Source organism: Panicum virgatum, chromosome 4K, assembly GCF_016808335.1.
Source record: "Panicum virgatum strain AP13 chromosome 4K, P.virgatum_v5, whole genome shotgun sequence".
NCBI classification, from domain to species: Eukaryota; Viridiplantae; Streptophyta; class Magnoliopsida; order Poales; family Poaceae; genus Panicum; species Panicum virgatum.
In genome coordinates, this window is record NC_053139.1 from 1525111 (window position 1) to 1550766 (window position 25656).

At 49.6% G+C, this 25656-nt stretch overlaps 1 protein-coding gene and 1 pseudogene across 2 annotated transcripts; one reads left to right on the forward strand and one right to left on the reverse strand.

Moving 5' to 3' along the window:
- The first annotated feature begins 1391 nt into the window (after positions 1-1391).
- Positions 1392-4386, forward strand: LOC120702434 (pentatricopeptide repeat-containing protein At5g16420, mitochondrial-like). 2 transcript variants are annotated; one of them, XM_039986233.1, is made up of 2 exons: positions 1392-2898; positions 3511-3645. In XM_039986233.1, the coding sequence occupies exons 1-2, from the start codon at positions 1456-1458 to the stop codon at positions 3520-3522; spliced, it is 1455 nt and encodes a 484-aa protein (XP_039842167.1). In that variant the 5' UTR covers positions 1392-1455; the 3' UTR covers positions 3523-3645. The 2 variants fall into 2 exon arrangements, with proteins under 2 accessions (XP_039842167.1, XP_039842166.1); XM_039986232.1 differs by having other exon boundaries at positions 1404-3183; positions 3511-4386.
- Positions 3369-16829, reverse strand: LOC120702435 (annotated as a pseudogene).
- Between the last annotated feature and the right edge of the window lie 8827 nt (positions 16830-25656).

Here is a 25656-nt window from a genome sequence, read left to right on the forward strand (position 1 = left end):
GCCCACGGCCTCCTTCCAACCTGGAAGAAAGGAAAGGACTCAAAGAAGCTCAGCGTGCGGCCCATTCGCATCCCACTCGGGCCCGCTAGACAATCTCCGCCTCGCTCGAGGGTAGCGGATCTACCCTCGAGCGGGTGGCTCATCTCCGCCTCGCTCGAGGGCTCCCCTCGGGACCCTCGACCGCGCAACACATCTCCGCCTCGCTCGAGGGTAGCGAACCTACCCTCGAGGGAGTAACTCATCTCCGCTTCGCTCGAGGCCACCCCTCGGCACAAAGGACGAACGGCCCCGCCGCCCAACCGCTCGTCGTACGAAGGCATTAAAGGCCAGCCACTCCACCACGGCACCCAGGATAGGCGGCGTCAGGCCGCCATTCCCACAGTGGATGTGATTGGGGTCCCATCCGCTGACTTCGGTCACCGCTCCGCCTTCCCGGATGTTGTAGCAGCACTGTGGGATCTGCGACGCGGGACAAGACAGGCTCGGCACTGCTCCCGTTACTTTTTTGCCTACGCCGACCAACCGGATCCGTCCCTCGCTGGGGAAGGGGTCCGGCGACATCACGTGTCCTTCCGAGAGGGGCGCTCAGCACGCACGGACGGAGCCCCGGACCTCCCCCCTTGAGGAGTCCGGGACCTCCACGTGTCCCCCGGACCTCATAGTGTGCACGCCCGCAGTCCAACCAGGGGGTCCAGGGCCGTCGCGCGCTACCACTACCACTGGTGCATGCAGGACCCTAGACCGCAAGGTCCACTGAACGCCGCCGCGCCGTATATAGACGACCATACGCCAGCGACAACCACGCCGCCTGCAGGGGCTGGCACGGCGATCTCCGCAAGACCAAGGACGATATCCAGGGCGACTGCGACGCCCGCCGCCTTCGCACAGTGTACTTCCTTCCTACAGTATCCGACCACTGTACCCCCGCGATTCGGGGGAAACGACGACTTTCACGCTCCCCCATTCATGTGCGTCGCCCCTCCTTGTGACTATAAAAGTAGGAGGCGGGCTTCCTTTGGACGGGACGGGGGGACGCTACGCTACGCTCAAAGGTCTCCCGACGTGATCCATCACCACTTACGCTCCGGTTTTCCTATTCGTCACGTTCAACCCCTCTTCTAGCAGAGACCTGAGAGCCTTCCTCCCTCTCTCACCTCGTTTGTATCCCCTACAAAAAGCACTCCGGGTGTAAGATAATACGGTGCCCTCGCACACCCCTTTTAGTGGACGTACGGCCCCGCGGCCGGAACCAAGATAAACCATGCGTTACTGTGTTGCCTCTTGCGTCATCTCGGACGAGAAAACACGCAGCATTTTATTGGTCGGAATCCGGGCCCGGGTCGGGACACCGACAGAGATCATGCGCATGTACGGTGCCCAGTACAACCCGAGTCCGTCGCGACAGCCGGCTCGCCGCTACCCGCGACGCCGCCGCCGCACGCCTTGCTCAGGGCCATGCGCCGGTGGAGCCCCGGCGCCCGCGCCTTCTCCGCGGCGCCGGCCGCGCGGGCCACCGTGCCGGTCGCGCACCTCGCCCCGCTCCCGGCGTCCCTGCCGGAGTCCGGCTACACCGTCACCCCGCCGGTCCAGCCCTGGCCGCGCCGCCTCACCGCGTGCTCGCTCTCCCGCCTCCTCCTCCTCCGCGAGCCCACGCCCGACGCCGCGGTCCTCGCCCTCCGCCACGCGCTCTTCCACGCTGCCCCTCCGCTGCCGCCCTCGCTCCCGGTCTTCGCCGCGGCCCTCTCCCGCCTCGCCCGCGCCGCCGCCTCCGACGCCGGCGCCGCGGCGCGACTCCTGCCCCCCGTCCTCTCCTTGCTCCGCGCCGCACGCCTCCCGGTCTTCTCCGACCGCCCCTTCCTGCCGCTCCTCCGCGCGCTCCGCCCGCTCCCCTCCCTCCGCCTCTTCCTCTCGCTCCCGTCCTTCAACTCCCACCCCTCCATCCGCTCCTTCAACGCGCTCCTCCACTCCCTCGTCTCCGTGCGCCGCCTCCGCCTCGCCGCCGCGCTCTTCCGCGCTGCGCGAACCAAGCTCTACATCACGCCCAACCTCGTATCCTGCAACATCCTGCTCAAGGGGCTGGTTGGCGTCGGTGACCTCGACGCTGCACTACAGGTGCTCGACGAAATGACTGGGTGGGGGATCGTCCCGGATGTCGTCACCTACACCACGGTTCTCACTGCCTACTGCGGCAAAGGGGATCTTGAAGGTGCACAGAAGCTCGTTGATGATGTTATCGCCAGCGGGCGTAGGCCGGATGCTACAATGTACACTGTGCTCATAGATGGGTACTGCATGCGTGGGAAGCTACAAGATGCAGCTAGGATAATGGATGAGATGGAAGCTGCTGGGGTGCAGCCGAATGAGGTTACATACTCTGTGGTGATTAAGGCTTGCTGCAAGGAGGGAAAATCTGCGGAGGCACGTGATTTGATGAGGGAAATGCTAGGTGCAGGGTATGTCCCGGACACACCGCTGTGTGCTAAAGTAGTCGATGTGATATGCCAGGATGAAAAGGCTGGGGAGGCAAATGAGATGTGGATATGGATGGTGAAGAAGAACGTCCCACCAGATAACGCCATCACGAGAGCATTGATCTACTGGTTATGCAAGAATGGAATGGTTCAGGAGGCGAGGAAGCTGTTCGATGAGCTTGAGAAGGGGCTCGTGCCAAGCTTGTTGGCGTATAACTCACTTATTCTAGGATTATGCGAGAATGGAGAGTTACATGAGGCTGGGAGGGTGTGGGATGACATGGTCGAACGGCGATATGAACCAAATGCAATGACTTATGAGGCTTTGATCAAGGGTTTCTGCAAAATGGGCAAGTCAAATGAAGGTGCTGCACTGTTTAAGGAGATGGTGACCAAAGGATGCACTCCAAGCAAGTTTATTTACCAAGTATTGGTTGATAGCCTTTCTGAGCCAAGTCATGATGATACTTTTTGCACTATTGTTGAAGCTGCAGTTTTAAGTGGTCATGATTTCTCGGATGCTAAACCGTGGGAAATATTTATCAGAAAAGTGTTAGATACAAATGAATCTTGGACAAAGCATCTTGAGTTAGTGCTAACTATGTAGCCACAAAGAATTCATATTATAGCTGGAAGCCTGGAACTTCTTATTTGTTCTGATATTTTTTCTCGTGAAAATTATATCAATGGACTTCTTCAGAAAATTAATCAGGTTAGTGTATTCTCAGGGCCTGGCACTTCTAGGATGCATACAGACTGGACAGGTTAGGTTATGTTGCACATATACACACAAAAGTGAAAGGATCTGTTATTGATACTGGTACCAGTTTAAAAGATGCATTTTGCTTTGTTTATTTGTAACCTTGGAGGGTCTTCTTTCCAAGCTGAAATAGTTGCTGCTTGGCGATAACTACCCATTTTCCTTTAATATTATTTGAATCTTCCAGAATTCAATAAAAATTACACCAAGTTCTCATCTCTAAATTGTTTGAAAATAAAGTTTAATTATTTACATCGATCCCTGTTTTCTTCTCTCCAGGTCACACCATGAGTTCTCATGTATACACTGGGCAGCCCTCAACAACAATACCTTTAGCAGTTGGACAAGAAGCAAGAGGACATCCGTCTAAATTGTTGCCCCACCAGTTCAAACTGATGTTCTCCAAGCCTAGGCATAAGTATATCAGGACGGAACGCCAAACCAGCATCTAGTGCACCAGAAAGCAGATAATTGTGTCGCTCCCACCAGTCACGCCGATATCTGTAAACCACATAACCTGACAAAAACCCAACAAGTATCCATGTGGTGTAGTTGACTGCAGTAGCAGGTGGCATCTGGCCAGTGGCACCGATCAGCACGGGCATGTTGATGAGTAAGATCCAGCTCTGGCCTGGGAATGCCTTGTGTGCAAGCCATACTAGTAGGGGAGCAATAGCTCCACCCAAGAAGAACCAGTTCACAGCCGAGTAAGTGCCTAGGTCGCCGAATATTCTGCGTGGGCTAATAAGGCCCCATATAACTGATGCATCATAGAACACGTGATCACCCGGGCATGTCCAAGGGCTGTCCGGTGGGAGGAGCTCAGTGTTGCAGATGTAGGGGATTGTGTCCATCAACCACCAGGCTGTTCCGATGTATACAAATGCTGCAATCAGAGTTCCGACCACCTATCATGTTGTAAGAATAAGAAGCAGCTTAGTGACACTATTGAACAGAAGCACATATGTATCTCAGTATCTGTGTAGAGAAATGGTTAGAAGAGCTTACCTGAGCCATAAACATGGTCCTTGGAGGAATCTTCATGTAATGACCCAGCTTAAAATCTTGCAAAAAGGTCAGAGCTTGGCTCATGCTGATGTAACCATATACCTTGAAGCACATATTTGCAACAGGCCGTCCGGGGTACAAGTAGCCCATGATGTACTCTGTGATTATGTTCAAGCCCGGAGTCTGCACACAACAAAAGAAGCTGTAGTGCTGATCTTGCGCTCTTGAGCTGTGTGACATATAATAATAATATGCATAGGGTGTTAAAATGGGTACCTGGTTCGTTGTTGCTGTGATTATTCCAATTGGTAGGGTGAAGAAAAAGGCAATGGCACATGCAAGCAAAACACCCCACCAAGGCAGCTGGAGTTGCTCAATGTAGTATTCACAAGCAAATATGGTGATAGCAATGTTAGCAATAAGGATGCAGATGAACCACCACTCGGGGACTTGCTTATATCTCCTCATAAGCTTTGTATGTATGTCCACCTTTTTGTCTTGAAAAGCTGATTTACTTAACTGCCAAATTTCACTGCACAAGGGCACGATGATTCTTAGCTTCATTATCTTGTTTTCCATAGCAGAATGACAAACTTCAGAAGAACCTGCTCACCTTCCATGGAAGAGGAAAACATGAACAATTGTCGCTGTAAGTGAGGAATGAGCAGTACTCACTCCTGGCTGTGATGAGGGAATTATCAACCGTGCGGTGTGATCGTGTGCTTGGTCTTTGGTTGTAGGTACAAGGGTGTCAAGTGTCGACGGAGAGCTGTTGTGGAGGTGTTGTGGCCGATGGACCGTGCGGTGGACGGCGGTGAAGGGCAGCCGTGACCGGAGCTCGGGCCGGGCGGCAGCTGTGGAGTCCACCCCTGGATTAAGGGCGCAAGCGCCGACGGAAGGCGGGTTTCTTGGTTTGCGCCACAAAACCAAGCTGGCGTACGGCGGTTGAAGACGCCAAGTCGTGGAGTCACGGGCGTCGGTCTCGGGACTGGCGGTGGAACCGGCATCGACGGTGTCTAGGGCCTCGATGCGGGCGAGGAGGTGACGGGCGTCGGGCGGCGTCTAGAGCCGTCAGAAGGCCGAGGCAGGAACGGCGTCCAGGGCCACGGCGTGGAGGCGGGAATCTTCCCGCGCGTGGAGTTTTGGCGGTTTTCTCAAAACCGGCCACCTACCCGGGTTTCGCGGACCCTCCAACACCGCGGATCGGATCTTCATCTACGTGGCGGCATCGCGGAGAAGACTTCGATTCGAAGAAAGAATCTCGGCCATCGGATGAGTCCTTGTATCTTTTTCGGTTTTGCCCCTACGGGCCTTCTAATTTAATTTCAACTCTAGGGGTAATTTAGTCATTTCGCGTTTAGAGTTAGTGGGAGATATTTAGGGAGTGGGCAGCCTCCCTCTCTCTCCCTCTCTTCTTCTGGCGCCCAGAGGAGCACGCCTTCTCCCCCGTCGCCTCTCTCTTCCTCTCTTCTTCCTCCCTCTCCTCTCTTAGGGATGGATTTTTTAGACCTTGTATTGAATTTGATTGGGAAAGGAGGCCCTATCCTCCTTGTACCCTCCAGGGTTTTGATCTTGTGTCAAATTCATGGGTCGTATTCCTCTCGTGTGATGATTTTTGTTTTTGGTTTGACGAGTTTTGATGCACGAGATTTTGGTGGCTTTCCAAGCTCTTTGTGATGGATCCAAACCGCTTCTATTAGTGCAAGATCACTAGGATTCACGAGCTCCCTCGAATTGACGTTCTTGCGTTCTTGAGAAAACCCCGTTCTTGCTCGGGAATTCCTCAATTCCTCCCGCATCATGGAGCGATTCGTCAATTCCTTCTGTAGATATGTTCACAAGGTCTTTGTGGTCGTGCCTACAAATTTTGAGCAACTTTGGATTTGATTTGATCCTCCAATCACCAAGTTTTTCAAAAGGTCACGAGCTGAAAAATCTGTTTCTGCGCTCGGACAGAATTCACCCTATCACCAGATGAACCGACGTGTTTAAACATATACACGTCGGATCAACCGGTGAGTAGGGGTTTCGGCTGTTAGGGTTTTTGACGAATTGAACCGACGCTCCTCTGTTGAACCAATGCAATAACGCCGGATCATCCGGTGTATTTGTTTTCGTGACAGCTTCTCTGGGTGTTGAACCGTTGCACCGACGAGTTCTTTTTGTCCCTCATCGGTTTAACCGGTGGGTTCTGTCCTATTCTGGGCATCGGTTTAACCGACGAGGTGCTCCCTGTGCACGTCGGTTTAACCGGTGTTCACTACGTTGTTTTGCTGCTTCTCTGGACAACTGCATCGGCGTAAATTGTTGATTTCGTCGGTTTAATCGGTGCACTATTTTATCGGGCTGCAGGCTCTGTATCATCGGTTAAACCGACGTGCTCAAGTCTTTGTACGTCGGATCAACCGGTGATATATACCGTGCTGAATCTTGCGCCGTTTTTCGCGTTTGCTTCCACGATTGTTTTCGCTGTTCCCTAGGGCTGTCGTGTGCTAGTGTAGCTCCTCCATAGCTACTCCACACTTCACCTAGGACGATAGGGCTGGGTGCATACTTTGGATCTTAAGCCGAGCTTCCGATTGCGATAGTTTTTAATCGGCTCCCATTCACCCCCCCTCTGGTCGCATTTTCGGTCCCTCAATTGGTATCAGAGCTTGGTTAAAGTTTTCATTACCCTAACCGGTTCGAAAACCACTTGGTGACCATGGCAAGTCTTGGTAAGATCCCTGTGTTTTCCGGCGAGGACTATGCTTATTGGAAGGTTCGCATGCGAGCCTTCTTGCAATGCATGGGAGCCGAGGTTTGAGATATAACAAAGAACCAGGCTCACGAGGTGCTTGCCGTTCGAACCACTCATCTTCAAGTGACCGAGCACGAGGCTAACGCCAAGGCTATCAATGCCTTGTTCGCTGGCGTTTCTCAAGCGGAGTTCTCACGCGTCCAGGGTTTTCAGGAAGCCCACAAGGTTTGGACATGCCTTGAGAACTACCACGAGGGCACACCTCAGGTTAAGGCTAGGCTTTTCGAGACTCACCGGCGTGAATATGAAAACTTCACACAGGGGTCGGGTGAGAGCATTGGTGACATGTTTAGCCGGTTTCAATCGATTGTGAATAAAGTCAGTGCGAACAGATCTGCTTATGTCCTTGACTACACAGAGCATGAGAAGGCTCTCAAGTTGCTCTACGCACTTGACCGCTCTGTGTGGGATCTCAAGGTGAACACGATCATCGAGTCTGCAGGCTATGAGACTCTGACCGTGAATGAGCTCTTCAGCAAGCTCAAGGCCACTGAGGTGGATAACCAGACACGAGCCAAGCTCAATGGTGCCCCTCCTTCCAAAAGCATTGCTCTTGTGACTGGCCCGGGTGGATCGAGCTCTAACGCTAACTCTGCTCATAGCTTTTCTCTTGCCTCTTTGCCTTATGTTACAGATGAGCAGTTGGAGACGCTGGGCGATGACGACTTGTGCCACCTCATCAACAAGTTCCAGCGTATCTACCACAACAGGCAAAGGAGGAAGAACCCCGGGTGCTACCACTGCGGCGATCTGAACCACTTCGTCGCCGACTGCCTCAAGAAGTCCAGCGGTGGCCACAACAACAACTTCGACTACTACCGCCACCGCCACCGCGGCGAGGGAGGCTCCAACAAGGAGCGTCGGTGCCACAAGCACCGCAGTCGTGACCGGGACAAGGGAGGGCGCTTCGATAAGGAGTCGCTCAAGAAGCGCTTCCAGTACAAGGCCAAGAAGCGGGAGAAGGCTTTCTTGGCACAGCTCAGCGACCTCGACAAGAGCTCTAACACCGACCGCTCTTCTTCACCGACCTCCGACGACGATGACAAGAAGAAGAAGCGGGACAAGGAAGCCACCGGCTTCATCGGCCTTTGCTTGGCGGCCGGTCGACGCAAGAGTTTCTGCACCATGGCGGGCGAGGCCAATGGTGCTCGTGCGTCTCCAGGTGGACATGCTACACCGACACACGACGACTCTTCTCCTGGATCCGAGAGTGATTCAGAGGTAAACTCCACTATCGACCTGCTTGATACTGAGGTTAGGGAGTTGTACGCCGCTCTCGATAATCAGAAAAGGCTGCTTAAGGAAGCAGCTAGAGAGCGTAAGAAGCTTAGGGCTGAGCTGGCTTGTGCTAGAGAGAAATCTAGTGAGGATGAGTGCGCTGGCTGCATATCTCACATGAATGATCTTGTTGCTCTCCGTACCAAGCATGATGAGAATGTTGCGAACTTGGATGTTGCCAAGACTTCGCTTGCTGACATGTCTCACGAGCTAGCCAAGGCCAAGCATGAGCTTGAACTAGCCAAGGACGCTCCTATCGTTAGTGATGTGCTTGAATGTGATGAGTGCCCCATCTTTAAGTCAGATCTAGCTTCTTTGCAGTCTAAGTTTGCTACTGTTGTGTGTGAGCTAGAGGAGCTTAGGTCTAGGCCTGTTCTGCTTGGTGCTTGCAAGCTTTATCCCACGCTTAGGTCAGAGCTAGATGAGAAGAATGCCTTGATTAAGTCTTTGGGGAAGACTAAGGTCGGGGAGTCTAGCCCACCTATTGATTGTCATGTTTGCCCTGGTCTGATTTCTGATTTGGATAATCTTGTGGTAGAGAAAGCCAACTTGGAGAATGAGAACACATATCTTAGGGCGATTCTTAGTTGGGTTTCTAGTAGTGAGCCACAGTTGGGCATGACGATCAAGCAGTTTAAGCGTAGTGATGGGTTTGGGGTCGGTTACACGTACACGAAGTCAGACTTTGACAAGTTGTATGGTAAGATCGACAAGGCTGCTGGAGTTCCTAGTGCTCTAAACACTGCTAGTACAAGCACGCAGCCTTCGCTTGTTGACCTCGTGGATGGTGTGCTGAAAGAACCACAAAAAGCACCTCCATAGAAGCATGTTTGGGTTCCAAAGCCCAATGAGCTGAGGAATCCCCTCGATACGCTCCCTGCTGCCGCAGCCCAGGTTGCCCAGAAGAAGGGGGCTGCTCCTCCCCGTCCAAAGGCAAGGCCTCCACCTCCCAAGAGAGAGGTGAGGTACCACTGCGAGTACTGTGACAGAGACGGTCACCTGGAGGAGTTTTGCTTCAGGAGGAAGCGGGCAGTGAGGCGTGAGCAGGAGAGATGTAACTCGGACATGTACTCTGCTCGAGTGCATGGTCCTCCTCGGCGTGGTGGTAGGCAAGATGCTAGGGCGCGCCGTGTAGGTGGAGGACAGGGAGACGGTGGTGATTACCGTGCTCCAGCGGGTGGTCGCTTTGCCGGTCGTACTCCTGGTCGTCTTCAGTACGGCTATGGACCACGGGACCGAGGCTTTCTAGGAGGTCACGAGACACCACACTTTCCTTGTGGTGGTGGTCGTCAGCCTCGCGGTAGACGGGACAGGGGATACGCTTTGGCAGATCTTGCTAACCCTTCTGTAGAGCAAATGGCTCCACACTGGTTTGCTTCACACATTGCTAACCCCAGTGTTGAGACATTTGCTCACCCTTTGTCTCGCTACCGATGTGCAGGTTGGAGGCTTGGAGAACAGGTGGATCATGGACTCCGGTTGTTCGCGCCATATGACCGGGAATGACAAATGGTTCTCCAGCCTCACCCCGATGCGCTCAAAGGAGTACATTGTGTTCGAGGACAATGGAAGAGAAAAAGTACATGGAATTGGCGTTGTTCGTGTTTCTGATCGCTTTACCCTGAGAGAAGTTGCTTTGGTTTCGAACCTTGGGTTCAATTTGCTCTCTATTTCGCAACTTCTTAATGAGGGGTTTGAAGTTCGCTTCAAGGAGGGTTGTTCTCGTGTTTTAGATTCCAGAGGAGATTTGGTTTGCCGGATTTTACCTCGCGATCGGGTTTTCCTGGTTGACTTCTCTGGAACTTCTCTTGGTCCTCCTTGTTGTTTGTTGGCTGGTCCTTCTGATCTGTGGAAGTGGCATAGGAGACTTGGACATTTGAGCTTTGACTTGTTGTCGAGACTTAGCTCACTTGGCCTAATCCGAGGATTGCCCAAATTGAAGTTTGAGAAGGATCTTGTTTGCCATCCGTGTCGCCATGGGAAGATGGTTGCCACCTTCCATCCGCATATTAATCAAGTGATGACCACTCACCCTGGAGAGTTGCTACATATGGACACTGTTGGTCCTTCTCGGATGATGTCTATTGGTGGGAAGTGGTACGTTCTTGTGATCGTGGATGACTTTTCTCGCTATTCTTGGGTCTTTTTCATGAAAACCAAGGATGAGACTTTCGAGTTTGTTCGAGACGTGATCTTGAGGTTGAAAAATGAGCTACCCCAGGCCATGAGAGCGATTCGCAGTGACAATGGCACAGAATTCAAAAATGCTCATTTTGACACTTTTTGCAGTGATCAAGGTCTTGAACACCAGTACTCTTCCCCCTACACTCCACAGTAGAATGGAGTTGTAGAACGGAAGAATCGGACGTTGGTTGAGATGGTTAGGACGATGCTCGATGAGCATAGGACTCCTAGAAAGTACTGGGCTGAGGCAGTTAACACCGCTTGTTATGTGTCCAATCGTATTTTCTTGCGTGCTTTCATGCACAAGACTTCTTATGAGTTGCGATTTGGACTCCAGCCCCGTGTTGACCATCTCAGAGTTTTCGGTTGCCGGTGTTTTGTGCTAAAGGAAGAAAATCTTGATAAGTTTGAGTCTCGATCGTCTGACGGCATTTTTATCGGTTATGCTTCTCACTCTAGAGCTTACCGTGTGCTGATTATTGATACTAACATCGTCAGAGAGACTTGTGAAGTCACTTTCGACGAGACTGCACCGTGCAATTCTTCTGTCTTTGAGGTTACAGGAGATGATGAGCTCGGCACCCCCATCTTTGAAGATGAGGAGGAAGAAGCTGCAGAGGGTGATGCTGAGGCTACCACGCGTGCTGTGGACCCAGCCGTCTCCGCCACGAGCTCGGACGATGATGACGGCCCCGACCCGACTACATCTACTTCCCGGGGACCGATCGAGCAGGTGACTCAGCTTTCACCAGCTGCACCTGAGGAGACACCAGCTTTGATTGAGGAGGAGGCGACTTCGACAAGGGAAGCACCGCGACACATTCAGCGTCGTCATCCACCTCAACAAATGCTAGGTGACCTCAACGAGCGAGTCACACGGTCCAAGGTAACAAGTATCGCTGGCTTTGCTCATTCATCATTTGTTGCCTCTTTCGAGCCCAAAGATGTTGGACACGCACTTTCTGACTCCAATTGGGTCAATGCCATGCATGAGGAACTCGAAAATTTTGAAAGGAATCAGGTTTGGGTTTTGGTTGAGCCTACGCCTGCTTGTAACCCCATTGGAACCAAGTGGGTTTTCAAGAACAAGCAAGGTGAAGATGGGTTGGTTGTGCGGAACAAGGCTTGACTTGTAGCCCAGGGGTTTTGCCAAAAGGAAGGGATAGATTATGAGGAAACTTTTGCCCCGGTAGCACGCTTAGAGGCGATTCGAATCTTTCTTGCTTTTGTTGCTTCCAAGGGTTTTAAAGTTTTCCAAATGGATGTGAAATCTGCCTTCTTAAATGGATTTATTGAAGAGGAAGTTTATGTGAAACAACCCCCTGGTTTTGAAAATCCCAAGTTTCCAAACCGAGTTTACAAACTTCAGAAAGCTCTTTATGGTTTGAAACAGGCGCCGCCTAGAGCTTGGTACGATAGGCTTAGAACTTTCTTGCTTGCTCAAGGTTTTAAAATGAGATGTGTTGATAAAACCTTGTTTCTCATGCGCTCTGGCTCTGACTTTCTACTGGTTCAGATTTACGTGGATGATATCATCTTTGGTGGCTCTTCTCACGCTCTTGTTTCCAAGTTTTCTGAGTAGATGTCCAGGGAATTCGAGATGAGTATGATGGGTGAGCTGCAGTTCTTCCTCGGGCTGCAGATCAAGCAAACTTCCCAGGGCACGTTCATCCATCAAGCCAAGTACACGAGGGGCTTACTGCGGAAGTTCGACATGAATGACTTGTCTCCTCAGCCGACTCCGATCAACACATCGACGGCGCTTGATGAGGACTTGGACGTGAGGCGGTGGACCAGAAGGAGTACAGGAGCATGATTGGCTCTCTCCTGTACCTGACAGCAACCCGGCCGGACATTCAGTTCGGGGTCGGCCTCTGTGCGCTGTATCAGGCCTCACCGCGCACCTCCCACAAGCAAGTGGTGAAACGCATCTTCAGGTACCTCAAGTTCACTCCTGAGTTCGGTCTTTGGTATTCTGCGGATTCATCTCTTGTCTTGATTGGCTTTTCGGATGCCGATTTTGGCGGGTGTCGGCTGGATCGCAAGTTGACTTCCAGCACTTGTCACTTTCTCGGTACATCGCTGGTTTCGTGGTCCTCTCGCAAGCAAGCTAGTATAGCGCTCTCTTCCACAGAAGCCGAATACGTTGCTGCTGCTAGCTGCTGCTCTCAGATTCTTTGGATGAAACAAACTTTGCAGGATTATGGGTTGAGCTTTGGTAGGGTTCCCATCTTTGTAAACAACATGTCTTCTATTTGCATTGCAAAGAACCCAGTGCTCCACTCCAGAACCAAACACATAGACATCAGGTTCCACTTCCTGTGAGATAATCATGAGAGAGGCCACATAGACATGATCCATGTACCATCCGAGAGGCAAACCGCAGATGTCCTCACCAAACCACTTGAGCAGGGCACCTTTGCTCGCTTGCGAGGGGAGCTTGGGGTTTGTTACCCCTTTTGATCGCTGACTTCTCTTTGGTTAGTTTTTTGTAGGTCTTTGTTTTTGTTTCTCTTCGCTTTCTAGCTTCTGATAGATGCATTTGCATTGTACATGTTTGCATTTCACATTGCTTCACTACACTGGCATTCTTGCATACAGTGTTATGATCCTCTAGTGCTTGCTAGTATAGTTTCTTAGACTTGATCATGTATAGCTTGCTCTTCAGTATATGTCATATCAACTGAGTTAAGCTATTTTGATTTGAAAATCTGAAAACATGATCACCCTGTCTTGGCTTCTGGCATGTTAGGTTGTATTGATATGCTTTGCTATCCTATTCATGCTAGTGTGGCTTTTAATCTTTGACATGAGCTAAAATTATTAAAATTATTTAATATATGTATGAAATGGAATGAAAAGATCCAGGTGGCATTGCTTGTCGCACTGATCGAGCTTTCGGGATGGCTCACATAGCACTAGTGAGAACCCGGGCAAGGCTGTGCATGACTGAAGTGAGTGCCTTAAGCTTCTGACTGCCCTTGGCATAGGCTTGGTCTCGCTGCTAAGTAAAGCATGACAAGCTTTCAACCCCTGGCAGAAACTCTTGCTTGATATAACATGTTAACTCTTCGTTCAAATGCAAGTTTTGAGAAGCAGAATTGATTCATGATAAAATATATTGGCTGCTTTGGATCACCCTGTATGAGTCTGGTAAGCACTGCTTTCTTTCTCCTACTTGCTGTTGCTAGATCATGGGTGATGCTTTTATTTTTGTTGAACTGAACTTGCTAGCAGACTTGATTGATATACCCTGTTGAGCTAGATTCAGTTCCTGTTTATGAAGCACACATGCCTGTCACTAGATGATCATATCTTTGTATGCCTGAATGTTTCACTTACACCATCTGCACGACATTCATTGCATAGCATGATTTCAGGGGGAGGTTTAGGCATATTTTAGGCTTGATGTGTGCATGTGCCAACAATGGGGAGAATTTTTGGGAGAAGTGATCGAACAAGGGGGGACTTGAGACTTGTTTGAGTTTTGAAAAACTTGTTGCGCACAGGGCTTTGAGAGTGCATACATGTGGTGAGAGTTGCACTGGTAAGGGGGAAATGCATTTCAGTGGGAGTTTCTGCTTTGTTTAGCTCCTAGTTTTCCCTTCGCTTCTTGCATGACTGCGTCGAGCTTTACCTCTGTCTTCGAGGAGTCATGTTTTGGCTTTTGATCGATTGCGTCAAGCCGTTGCCCTTGTCTTAGGGAATCGATTTTTGCTTGAGTAAGTGACTGTTCTTGCCTTTTTGAGCTTTTTGCCACTTGCTTGAGTCCTTCACTTTCTTTTTGCCATTTTTTATTTTTCACTTCTCTGGTTACAGGTGGTGTGTTGACAATGCACTCATCAAGGGGGAGATTGAGGAATGGGCAGTACTCACTCCTGGCTGTGATGAGTGAATTGTCAACCGTGCGGTGTGATCGTGTGCTTGGTCTTTGGTTGCAGGTACACGGGCGTCAAGTGTCGACGGAGAGCTGCTGTAGAGGTGCTGTGGCCGATGGACCGTGCGGTGGACGGTGGTGAAGGGCAGCCGTGACCGGAGCTCGGGCCGGGCGACAGCTGTGGCGTCCACTCCTGGATTAAGGGCGCAAACGCCGACGGAAGGCGGGTTTCTTGGTTTGCGCCACAAAACCAAGCTGGCGTACGGCGGTTGAAGACGCCAAGTCGTGGAGTCACGGGCGTCGGTCTCGGGACTAGCGGTGGAACGGGCATCGACATCGTCTAGGGCCTCGCTGTGGGCGAGGAGGTGACGGGCCTCGGGCGGCGTCTAGAGCCTTCAGAAGGCCGAGGCAGGAACGGCGTCCAGGGCCACGGCGTGGAGGCGGGAATCTTCCCGCGCGTGGAGTTTTGGCAGTTTTCTCAAAACCGGCCACCTACCCGGGTTTCGCGGACCCTCCAAAACCGCGGATCGGATCTTCATCTACGTGGCGGCATCGCGGAGAAGACTTCGATTCGAAGAAAGAACCTCGGCCATCGGATGAGTCCTTGTATCTTTTCCGGTTTTGCCCCTGCGGGCCTTCTAGTTTATTTTCAGCTCTAGGGGTAATTTAGTCATTTCGCGTTTAGAGTTAGTGGGAGATATTTAGGGAGTGGGCAGCCTCCCTCTCTCTCTCCCTCTCTTCTTCTGGCGCCCAGAGGAGCGCGCTTTCTCCCCCGTCGCCTCTCTCCCTTCCTCTCTTCTTCCTGCCCTCTCCTCTCTTAGGGATGGATTTTTTAGACCTTGTATTGAATTTGATTGGGAAAGGAGGCCCTATCTTCCTTGTGCCCTCTGGGGTTTTGATCTTGTGTCAAATTCATGGGTCGTATTCCTCTCGTGTGATGATTTTCGTTTTTGGTTTGACGAGTTTTGATGCACGAGATTTTGGTGGCTTTCCGAGCTCTTTGTGATGGATCCAAACCGCTTCTATTAGTGCAAGATCACTAGGATTCACGAGCTCCCTCGAATTGACGTTCTTGCGTTCTTGAGAAAACTCCGTTTTTGCTCGGGGATTCCTCGATTCCTCCTGCATCATGGAGTGATTCGTCAATTCCTTCCGTAGATATGTTCACAAGGTCTTTCTGATCGTAACTACAAATTTTGAGCTCCTTTGGACTTGATTTGATCCTCCAATCACCAAGTTTTTCAAAAGGTCGTGGGCTGAAAAATCTCTTTCTGCGCTCGGACAGAATTCACCCTATCACCGGATGAACCGACGTGTTTAAACATATAAACGTCGGATCAACCGGTGAGTAGGGGTTCCGGCTGTTAGGGTTTTTGACAAATTGAACCGACGCTCCTCTGTTGCACCGATGCAATAATGCCGGATCATCCGGTGTATTTGTTTTCGTGACAGCTTCTCTGGGTGTTGAACCGTTGCACCAATGAGTTCTTTTTGTCCCTCATCGGTTTAACTGGTGAGTGGAACTGGGTTCTATCCTATTCTGGGCATCGGTTTAACCGACGAGGTGCTCCCTGTGCACGTCGGTTTAACCGGTGTTCACTACGTTGTTTTGCTGCTTCTCTGGACAACTGCACCGGCGTAAATTGTCGATTTCGTCGGTTTAACCGGTGCACTGTTTTATCGTGATGTAGGCTCTGTATCATCGGTTAAACCGACGTGCTCAAGTCTTTGTACGTCGGATCAACCGGTGATATATACCGTGATGAATCTTGCGCCGTTTTTCGCGTTTGCTTCCATGATTGTTTTCGCTATTCCCTAGGGCTAACGTGTGCTAGTGTAGCTCCTCCATAGCTACTCCACACTTCACATAGGACGATAGGGTTGGGTGCATACTTTGGATCTTAAGCCGAGCTTCCGATTGCGATAGTTTTTAATCGGCTTCCATTCACCCCCCTCTGGTCGCCCCTCGGTAAGAGATGCGAAACCAACACCATATGTGACAGCAAAGAAAGTGCTGAGGTAGAGTGGGCCATTCTTCTCGTACGCCTTTGTATCGAAATGGAAATGGGAATCCACGATGCTGGATATGTTGTACTTTTGATCGGACAAGGTGAAGAGGCCATCAAAAACGATGGGGAAGTTTTGCGCGTTGTAGAAGTTGAACCAGTAAGCAATGGGTGTGATTATGTACATGATGATGAAGAAACCTGCTGCAACATTCGCAGTGGCGAACCAGGGGCTGGCGAGAGGGCTCCCGAGGTAGGAGGAGACTGTGGACCAGTCAAGACCGATCGCTCCAATGCCAAGGCCCTGCAGACCGGAGCCGAGCTGCTGGGCGAACACAGAGTGGGGGAAGACCCAGCAGACCCAGGAGAGGGAGGTGAGCATCTGGAACAGGTAACCCGGGAAGATATAGTAGGCGAAGCTGCAGATGAATGCCACTAGGAAGAACTGGTTGCGCGTCAAGCTGCCTTTAACCCTGTAACGAACATGGCACCATTTATGCTATTTCGAGTGATTTTGGTGATCGAATGACAACACAACACTTGGACTAATATGATTGTTAAGATGATCATCCTCAGGCTTTTAGGTTCAAGTGATGACAAAGAGAAAGAGAAGATAGGCGTAGCAAGGCCCGAAGAGCTGCCCCTACGGGGGTTCCGCTACCCGGTTAGCGGACGGGGGTCGAGGGGGAGCCGTCCCTCGTGGGTCTCAGGGCAGCGCCCTGAAAGCTCTTCGGTCGGTTGCACCGGAAGAACCGACGCATAAGGCATCGGTGCATCCGATGGTTGTCGGAAGAACCGACGCCATGACAGAAGGGAATTGAAGCCAAGTCAGTTTATAGGCACCGGAAGAACCGACGGGTCAAAAAGGGGCATCGGTGCATTGGGCGTCCTATGTTCCAGAGACGATGCAAGTCGCGCAAGAGCCAAGTCTTCAGCACCGGTTGAACCGGTGAAGCATCGGTGCATACCATCGGTGTAATGACGTCAGCGTCCAGGAGAAGATCTTTAAGCACCGGATGAACCGGTGATGCATCGGTACAAAGCATCGGTTCAACCGGTGATCACCGCGTCAGCTGTCAGAAGTTCAACGGCTACTTCGGGTTATGAGTGACCGGAAGAACCGACGCTGCCTCAGCCAGAGACATCGGTTCTTCCGGTGATACGCAGATTTTCTGCTGACCGTTGGAGCAACGGCTACAAGACTTGGTGGCCTATATATACACCTCACCCCGGCCATTTGAAGATTGCTGGAGTTGCTGGACATCCCACACACACCCAATAACATCTCCAAGCCATACAAAAGCATCAAGATCATATCCTTAGCTCTTAGCACACTTTGAGAGTGTTGTGTAAAGGATTAGCTCTTAGTGAGTGAGTTTGCAAGGCTTCGAGCCTTTGTGCTGTGGTTCATTAGCGAACCAAAACAAGAGTTTGGTGCGCCGGCACCTTGGAGCGTGAAGCTCGCCGGCAACGTCATCGACCCTCCGACTTGGTGTGGAGCGGCGACGACATCTTTGTGCGGGGGACGTGGAGACCCCCATCCTTTGTGGAGAAGCTCCTTAGTGGAACCCGGGGCCAAGGTGACCGTGATTGTGTTCACGGAAGAGACTTGGTGGCCGAGTAGCAATACTCTTAGTGAGTGCTACAACAACGTGGATGTAGATGTGCCTTTGTGGCTAACCGAACCACGGGATAAACACCCGTGTCAAGAGTTTGCTATCTCCTATCCCGCTCTTTAAGCTTCCGCATTTCATACTAGCAATTTGTGTGTCTTTACTTTCATAGAATAGTTTCTTGATAGGAAAGGCTATAGGTTGCTAAACTCTTTTGGGATAGGGTTTTCACACTAGAACAACCTAGTTGCACATTTAGATAGCATATTTTAGTTTACGTTTTGTGCAAACTAGTTGGAGCTATAGGTCAAAGTTTTTATTAGTGCATAATTCACCCCCTCCCCCTCTTAGGCTAGAGCACCCGATTCCTTTCAAACCCGCTGTTCTTTCTCATGGAGCGCCCTGGTGAGCAGATACAGTGCAAAGTTGTGTTGAGGAACATCATGTATAGAATCGAAAAACTGTTTATTTGATTCTACATCTGTTCGAATCTTTGATTTATTTACATCATCGGAACAAAGTTTCGTTTTGTGCCCTGAAAAAAGAAGTGAATAATCATGGCATGTACTCAGTTACCTCACTGTCTTTACTTCAGCTTGACTAGACTGACTGACAAGGAAAATTTCTTTGCATGTGTTTATGAGATCACTAGTCGTTTTCATAACCGATAAAATACGAACGAGCTGACCATAACTATAAACTAATTGTAAATGGAGATGGCCGATGATAACAATTAACAAGTTGCTAGAGCCAGTTGTTGGGATCGTTCAGATCCAGCTTGGTCAACCCGAGCACGTTTGGACAGAGCCCAACATGGCGACCACGTTGCTGTATTATCCAGATCGAAAGCTTCATCATGACTAGAGTCACAAACAATTCACAAGTTACTAGGTAAACTACAAATCCCCCTCTTTTTGTCTTTGTTCATAGTCTCAAATGGCCCGCAGTGCACCAGTCACATTGCAATCCCTTTCATTCTTGGATGTAAGCAAAAGCAATCCGAGGTGGCATGGCCCATGACAGGTATGTAATCTGAATCCATTGTCTATCGTAAACGCTGGTCCTAAAAATCAGAAGGCCAAACACATGCACCTACTACGTGCCAATCATACACATCACACATATTTGTTCATATATCCATGACAAGTAAGCTTCTATTTTTATTTTTGTTTTTAAAACTGACCAACAATGATAAGCTGTTTTATTACTTAGCTATATATAATCAAGTAAGCTGTGGTGTTAATCACTAGTATTAAGCTAGCTGAGATTTATTTGTTGGGGAATGGAGATAGAGACCAGATCGCTAGGGTGGTGGGTTAGTTGAGTATACCTGAACAGTGGTAGCTGGGGGCACGTTTGCCTACTTGTCTGTCCTGGGCTTTGGTGGCCTTTTGGGGTCCTCTACTCAACTCCTGCTGTTTCATTCTGTAGCTGCCTGCTAATATTGCACTGTGCATTTTTATGGGACAGGGATGTTTGTGGAAATTTCTGTTTCATTTCATCAGCAAATTTTGTCTCGTGATTGTCCTTGTGCTTTAAAATAATACCGGTAACGATGAACTAGTCTAATTCTGACTTGTAATTATCAACATATTTTACATCTTGGAGGATTATATCTTGATTCTTTATCTAACATGTGGGTCCTAGCTAGGGTCACCGGGCCACATGCCAGTGAGAAGTATATGGCACAGTTTTTTTTTAGAGCTGAACACAGTGTCAAGTGGTCCATATTTTATTATAGCTTTAGAAAACACAGAAGGAACTGACTGTATTTGACCCAGATTTGTGTACCAACAATGAAGGATGCACTACAAAAGAAGCAACGGGACATTTTGAGTACTGCAGATTGTTTCAGACGAGAATAATTGAAGAAGAGAATTGAAATTGCAGGTGTGAACGTGGAAAGCCAGGCGATTCATTTGTGTGATAACTGATAATGCAGGGAAGTGATGATGCAAGCGGTGGTTGAGGTTGAGAGCTTCATCATATCTGAAGATCTGAATGGATCTTCAGACCAGAAAGAGGCAAGCAACACGAGGCCCTTTAACTACAGATCATGGAACATGCATGTTAAGCATGGGGACGCTATTGCTGGATCTGGGAGATGAGATGATGTGCAAATGGCTGCCATTATATTGGCATGCCTCTACTAGCAGAGAAGTCACTTGACCTGTCTCATTTCCCTCTCTTTTCTTTGAACACACACATGTACACCTGTTTTCTCTGTGCACATTCATTCCATCGCCTATGTTTTTTCCGGCCAGGTTCAATGAACCGATCCTGGACCGTCCGTACCAGCTCTTAAATGATTGAATCGAGCTCGTCGGGATTTTACACATTTTTTCCCTCGTGTTTCTTGCTCTTCTTCAGTTTTCCCTTCTTTGTTTTTTCCCCCTCCTCCAACAGCCAGAAAGAAGCTATTGCTGACCTGTCCTGCAGACAAACATGGGGCGTTTAGCATATGGCCATGCGTGAATAGGTCCACGGAACCCTGGCGTGAAGCACAACCGTACATGGATCATAGATGAACTGACGTCCTGCTCTTCTCCTCTCTTCCCTTTGCTTTCACGAAATGCAATCCTGAAACTTCAAAATCCGCCCCTTGAATATCAGGTGCTGTCAAATTTCCTTGATAGGTCTAGAGAAAGGGAAAATACTCCGTGCCCCTATGGGCAAGTGCCCACTATCACCGGCGTTAGCCTCCGTTACATGGATATTGTCTTCTTCCTCTTGTTTTGTTCCTCCTTTCTTTTCTATCCTTCATTCTTATTGTATTTGCATCTCAACTTCTATCAGCACAGTAGCTCATATCTAAATTTTTTTCTAGCAAATGTCCAGGAGATGGGTTCTATTAAAATTAATTTATAGCATTTTGTCTTAAAAAATAGCTCATGACATCAGTTATTTCTAGATTTTTTTTCCCAATCTAGACCTGGAAATATCATGTCCAATTGCAAACTCAAATCCACTGACAATCTGACACAATCTATCTAGACTATTGAAAAATTGAAACTTGAAGTTGAAAGTTAAAGCTTGCATCTGGTTAGAAAGAATACTCTCTTACAGTGGATTTGGTGGGATCCGACAAGAAACAATCCGAAAAAAACAAAAGTTTTTTTAGTAAACCCACCAGCATTTCGTCAGCAATGCTTCAACCCATTGTCATGTGCAAGCAGAAAATATTTATTAGACCAAGAAATAAAGGAGAAAAAAATCATAGAAACCCACCCAAATCATGGGCTTGAGGTTACAACGCTTGGAGCCCCAACCAGGCAAGGCTGAGAAGCATCGTGGAGCTTGAGCCTACACTCCTCCATGCTCCATTCGCACAGGGGCCGCTTCTCCATGCGTTCATGGACTCTTCGCTACGCTTTTGCTGCTGGTGCGCGCCTTCGCCGTCGCAGCCGGCGATGCTACCACCCACCGCCTCCCGGCAGCTACTCCATGGACTCGTCCTGCTGTCCCTTCGTGTCGCAGCCGCCACCGAGCTGCTGGTGGTGGTGGTGGCCGCCGCACGCCGCCATGCGCGCCCCATGTAGATGTCGCCGTTGCGGCCGCCGCTGACGAGGGCGCCGCCGCTTTGCCGCCTGCTGCTCGGTCCGCCACCGCCACCGCTGGTGGTTGTAGGTGAGTACGGCCCCGTAGCGCGACCACGATGGGGTGGAGGAGGTGTGCTCGCTGTCGAAGATGCACTAGTGTAGCTTCACCAGTGCCTTCAGTGGGAGGAGTCCAGGGGGGAGAAAGATATGAGACAGTGACAGGTCGTCCGTGACCTACAAGAGTGTCAGAAAGATGCTCTCACACAGTTCACTGTGTAGATTTCTTAGATGAATCTCCACCACTGATTATCTATCGAACGCTAAAGCATATGGGTGGGCACCAGCCCATGTGCGCACAGAATTCACTCTCCTAGAGAAATACAGTTGCATTGCGTCAGGTCCAGTTTCGAGATCAGGGAATGAAGAAAGGAACACAAATGGTTAACAAATAGTATACCTGAATTTTCACTTGATTTATACTAGTACTAAAACGATAAGCAGGGATCAGATGAATATGCCCTTTTGGACGGGTCCGCGCGCGTTGCCATCAGGGACAGGGAGGAATCCAAACCGGCTTGGCCAATCACGGGGAAGCAGCATTGAATCAGCTGGGGCCAGCCGGTACCAATCTATTTAATCTCTTGCTGCACTGTCTCCTGCCGACGAGACGGCAACACGAGGCCGACGAGGACGGCCTATAGCGCAGGGTCGTAAAATTAGTTTAGTAAATTATCTCGCGAAGTAGCATAGGAGGGTGGAGTTAGTTTTATAAACTGATTTTATTTAATATCTTTAATTAATGATTGAAGTTGGCTACAGTATCTTGTGCTATAAAATCAAATAGGGCTGTTGTATCGATGTTCTCTCTTCTCTGACTCCAGGGCACGTACATTAGGCGTCTTTTCCTCGTCTCGGTGATGGCTAGTATTTTTTAGAAAACACCCCGGCCCAGCGCAGCACCGTGCTCCGAGACGGAACAGACGAGCGCAATGCCATTGTACGGCCTCGTCTCCTAAAGATGATGGCGTGCTCGGATCCCGCGCGGGCGGCAACAATGCGCTTCGGCAGCAGATTTGGATGCGCGGGAGTTTTCCGCACCAAATCCATCTCCACCCGCCATGTCACCTGGCTCCCCGCACTGCACCTCAATCTGCTCATCACTTCCCCCAGACCGCTCATCCATCCGCACCTTGCACCCTCCTCGTCTCCGATTTGGTGCGCCTGAGATGTCCATGCCAGCTGCAGCAAGGAAGAAGAAGGGATCCGCATCGTCTGCGGCTGCAGCGGTGCCAGCGCCGGCCGCAGCCCGTACCCTAGGTCGCGGTGGCTTCTCAGCGACGACGACTTTCTCCCTCGATCCTGGTGGCAGCTCGGCACCGACAGCCCGCTCTCTCGGACATGGCGGCGGCGGCAGCCCGCCCAACCACCGGTGGTGTCGGCATGGGCGCAGTGACGGCGCCATCCTCCATTGATGGATCTAGCGGAGGTGGTTTCCCTAGCTCGTCGCTGTCCGTGGATGGATTTCCGTTCCCTCCTTCACCACCTCCAGCTTGGTTTGATGCGGCCAGCGGTGATCCCTCTTCTCCTGGATCATGGTAATCACTCAAAACTCATACTCCCTCCTTCCACTTTTATAAAGCATACTGGAACATGACACGATCTTCTAAATAATATTTTGATCATTTATTTATCATATATTATATCACTTAGGGCTATAAATTTATAATTATTGTAAACTATATTTGATTACGAATCCAATCATATATAAAGTTTGCATTCTAAAAAGATAAAAAAAATTGATAGTCAAATTTGGTCAAAGATAGAAATGTTTGAATTTTGATATGCATGTGTGCCTTATAAAAGTGGAAGGAGGGAGTAGATCACAACGCACCTTTTTCTGTGTGTGCTGGTATTGAGTGCTGGATCATGGTTTGATGCTGGTGTTGTGTGCTAGAAATGTATGCATTTTTCTGTGATTATTAGTTACTCCACAATATTGTACCTGATAATAATATACAACTCATGCAAATAATGCCAATTCTGTAATCACAATGCACTTGCCTTTTCACAGTTCCAGGAAAATCATATCTATTGCTTCCATTAGCATATGATTTTTTTTCTGCAAACAGAATTGCTCATATGTGTTTGCTTATGGTGATTATCTTTCACCGCTTAAAGGAACAGATATGGAAGTTGTGTGTTTGCTTATGAATCTAATGGAGCACATATGGCAACGCTATGAAAATAAAGGAAAATAGATAGGAAAGGCGTTTCAAGTATAGATAATATAATTATTATTGATTTTTCTAAAAATTATTGTAATTCTATTGCTCTTATTTATGCTCCATACATTTCTATCAACTAGCCACACAATGGTATACAAAAATTTATTTACAAGTTGATTCTAGCTATATGCAAAATATTAAATAGCTTTAGAGACATGCTCCATCTGTGAGTTGTATGTTTGTCTTTATACTTGTTTGTATGATAGATTCGAGACGGTTTAGAGACAGAACCTCCCGTGTGTACATGCCCTAAGGGTCCGATTGGTTGTCTTCCCACGCGAGCCAGGCTCGCATCGCGGAGCCAGGCTCCACTGAGCTCGGTCCTGCGCATGCAAATGCCCGCTGTTTGGTTGCCTGTGCGCATGTAGCATGGCTGAGCATGAAGTTGATTGGTTGCCTGAGTGTATGAGCTGTTCTTGCATCGGTGCTCTCTGCGCGCAGCTCCCACTCGCACGCGCCCGGCCAAGCTCCCGAGAAACACTTGATCTGACCCTTCTCCCGCGAGCCTAGCTCGATGGCCTCCGCTGCATCTACAGGGCCAGGCTCTGCCCTTGACCAGGTATCCAAACATAAGGACCCTGCATCTCGGGAACCTGGTTCCCTCATATGCAGAAACCAATCGGGCCCTAAGTGAGCCTGATGAGAAGGCCTGGGCCATCACGTGGGCCAAGGCATGAACCAGACCCCAACGAAGCAGCCCCAGGGACAGAGGCGGGTAGCGGGTGTCCACACAGCAGACACCTTAGACTCCGTTTGAATAAAAAAGTCTTGGGTTAGTAGTCCCAACTTATAAAAGTTAAGTCCCTATCTATTTATTTCAGGAACTTAAATAAGGTTTAAAGTCATTTGGGGGGGGGGGGGCATGTGAGGAAGCTGCTGGAAAAGTCCCAAGGAGTCCCTCATGGAGGTGTATTTATTTTTAAGTCCCAACAGCCAAAAAAGTCCCTAAGAAGTTCCCCTGTTTGGGTTTTAAGGGACTTTTTTAAGTCACAGCTACCAAAAAATTTCTGAAAATAAACAGGCCCCTAGTCCCACCACGCCTAGTGAAGCGGCGACGCCCTACAGGTAAGGCTTCTCCAGTGAGGAGTTCAAAGCAACTCGCAAAAAGAGTAATAAGACAACAAGCAATCTTGCTTTCATTTATTTGAAGCTCTTTCTTTGTTGACATGGGAGTCGGCGTTCTTTTGAGAAGAGCTAGGTAGTTTGCACGTAGGCAAAACTTCTTCACGAAAGATAAAAAATAAGGTGCCGTGCCATTTATAGGAGTCCAATCAACCACTGAAGATATGCGGTGCATGGAGGAGAGAGATAAACCGATTCGTGATTGGGTGCATGGAGGAGAGAGATGAATAGATTCGCGATTTGGAGTCGACTCATGGTGAATAAAAAAGGAATCAGACCCCTCCTGCCAGGGTGTTTTGCTCTCCTGCTACTGCACTTATTCGTTTTGTGTGGGACCCACACCGCTTTGGCCTAGGAGTCTATTTCTTCTTTTTGAGTACGTGGCTCTCTCTCTCCTCCATGCATCGACACGCTATTGGAGATGCCCGGACTGAGCGGTATCCAATGAGGAGTAGGTGTGTGACTAAGAAATGCCACACAAAAACGGGAAATTCGCGGATCAAAAAAACGGGATCGTCCCGTCAAAAATACAGGATCCGAGTATTCGGCCAGGAAAAAGACTCTCCTGATTTCGAACCGGAATTTACAGTTTTCTCCTGGATTTTTTTCCTATTTTTCGAATTTCCTGAAAATACGATACTTTCATCCCTAGCTACTTAGCTACTTGTATGTTGTCTCTGACCCTTTAGAGGTTTTTACCTGTGTACCATTAT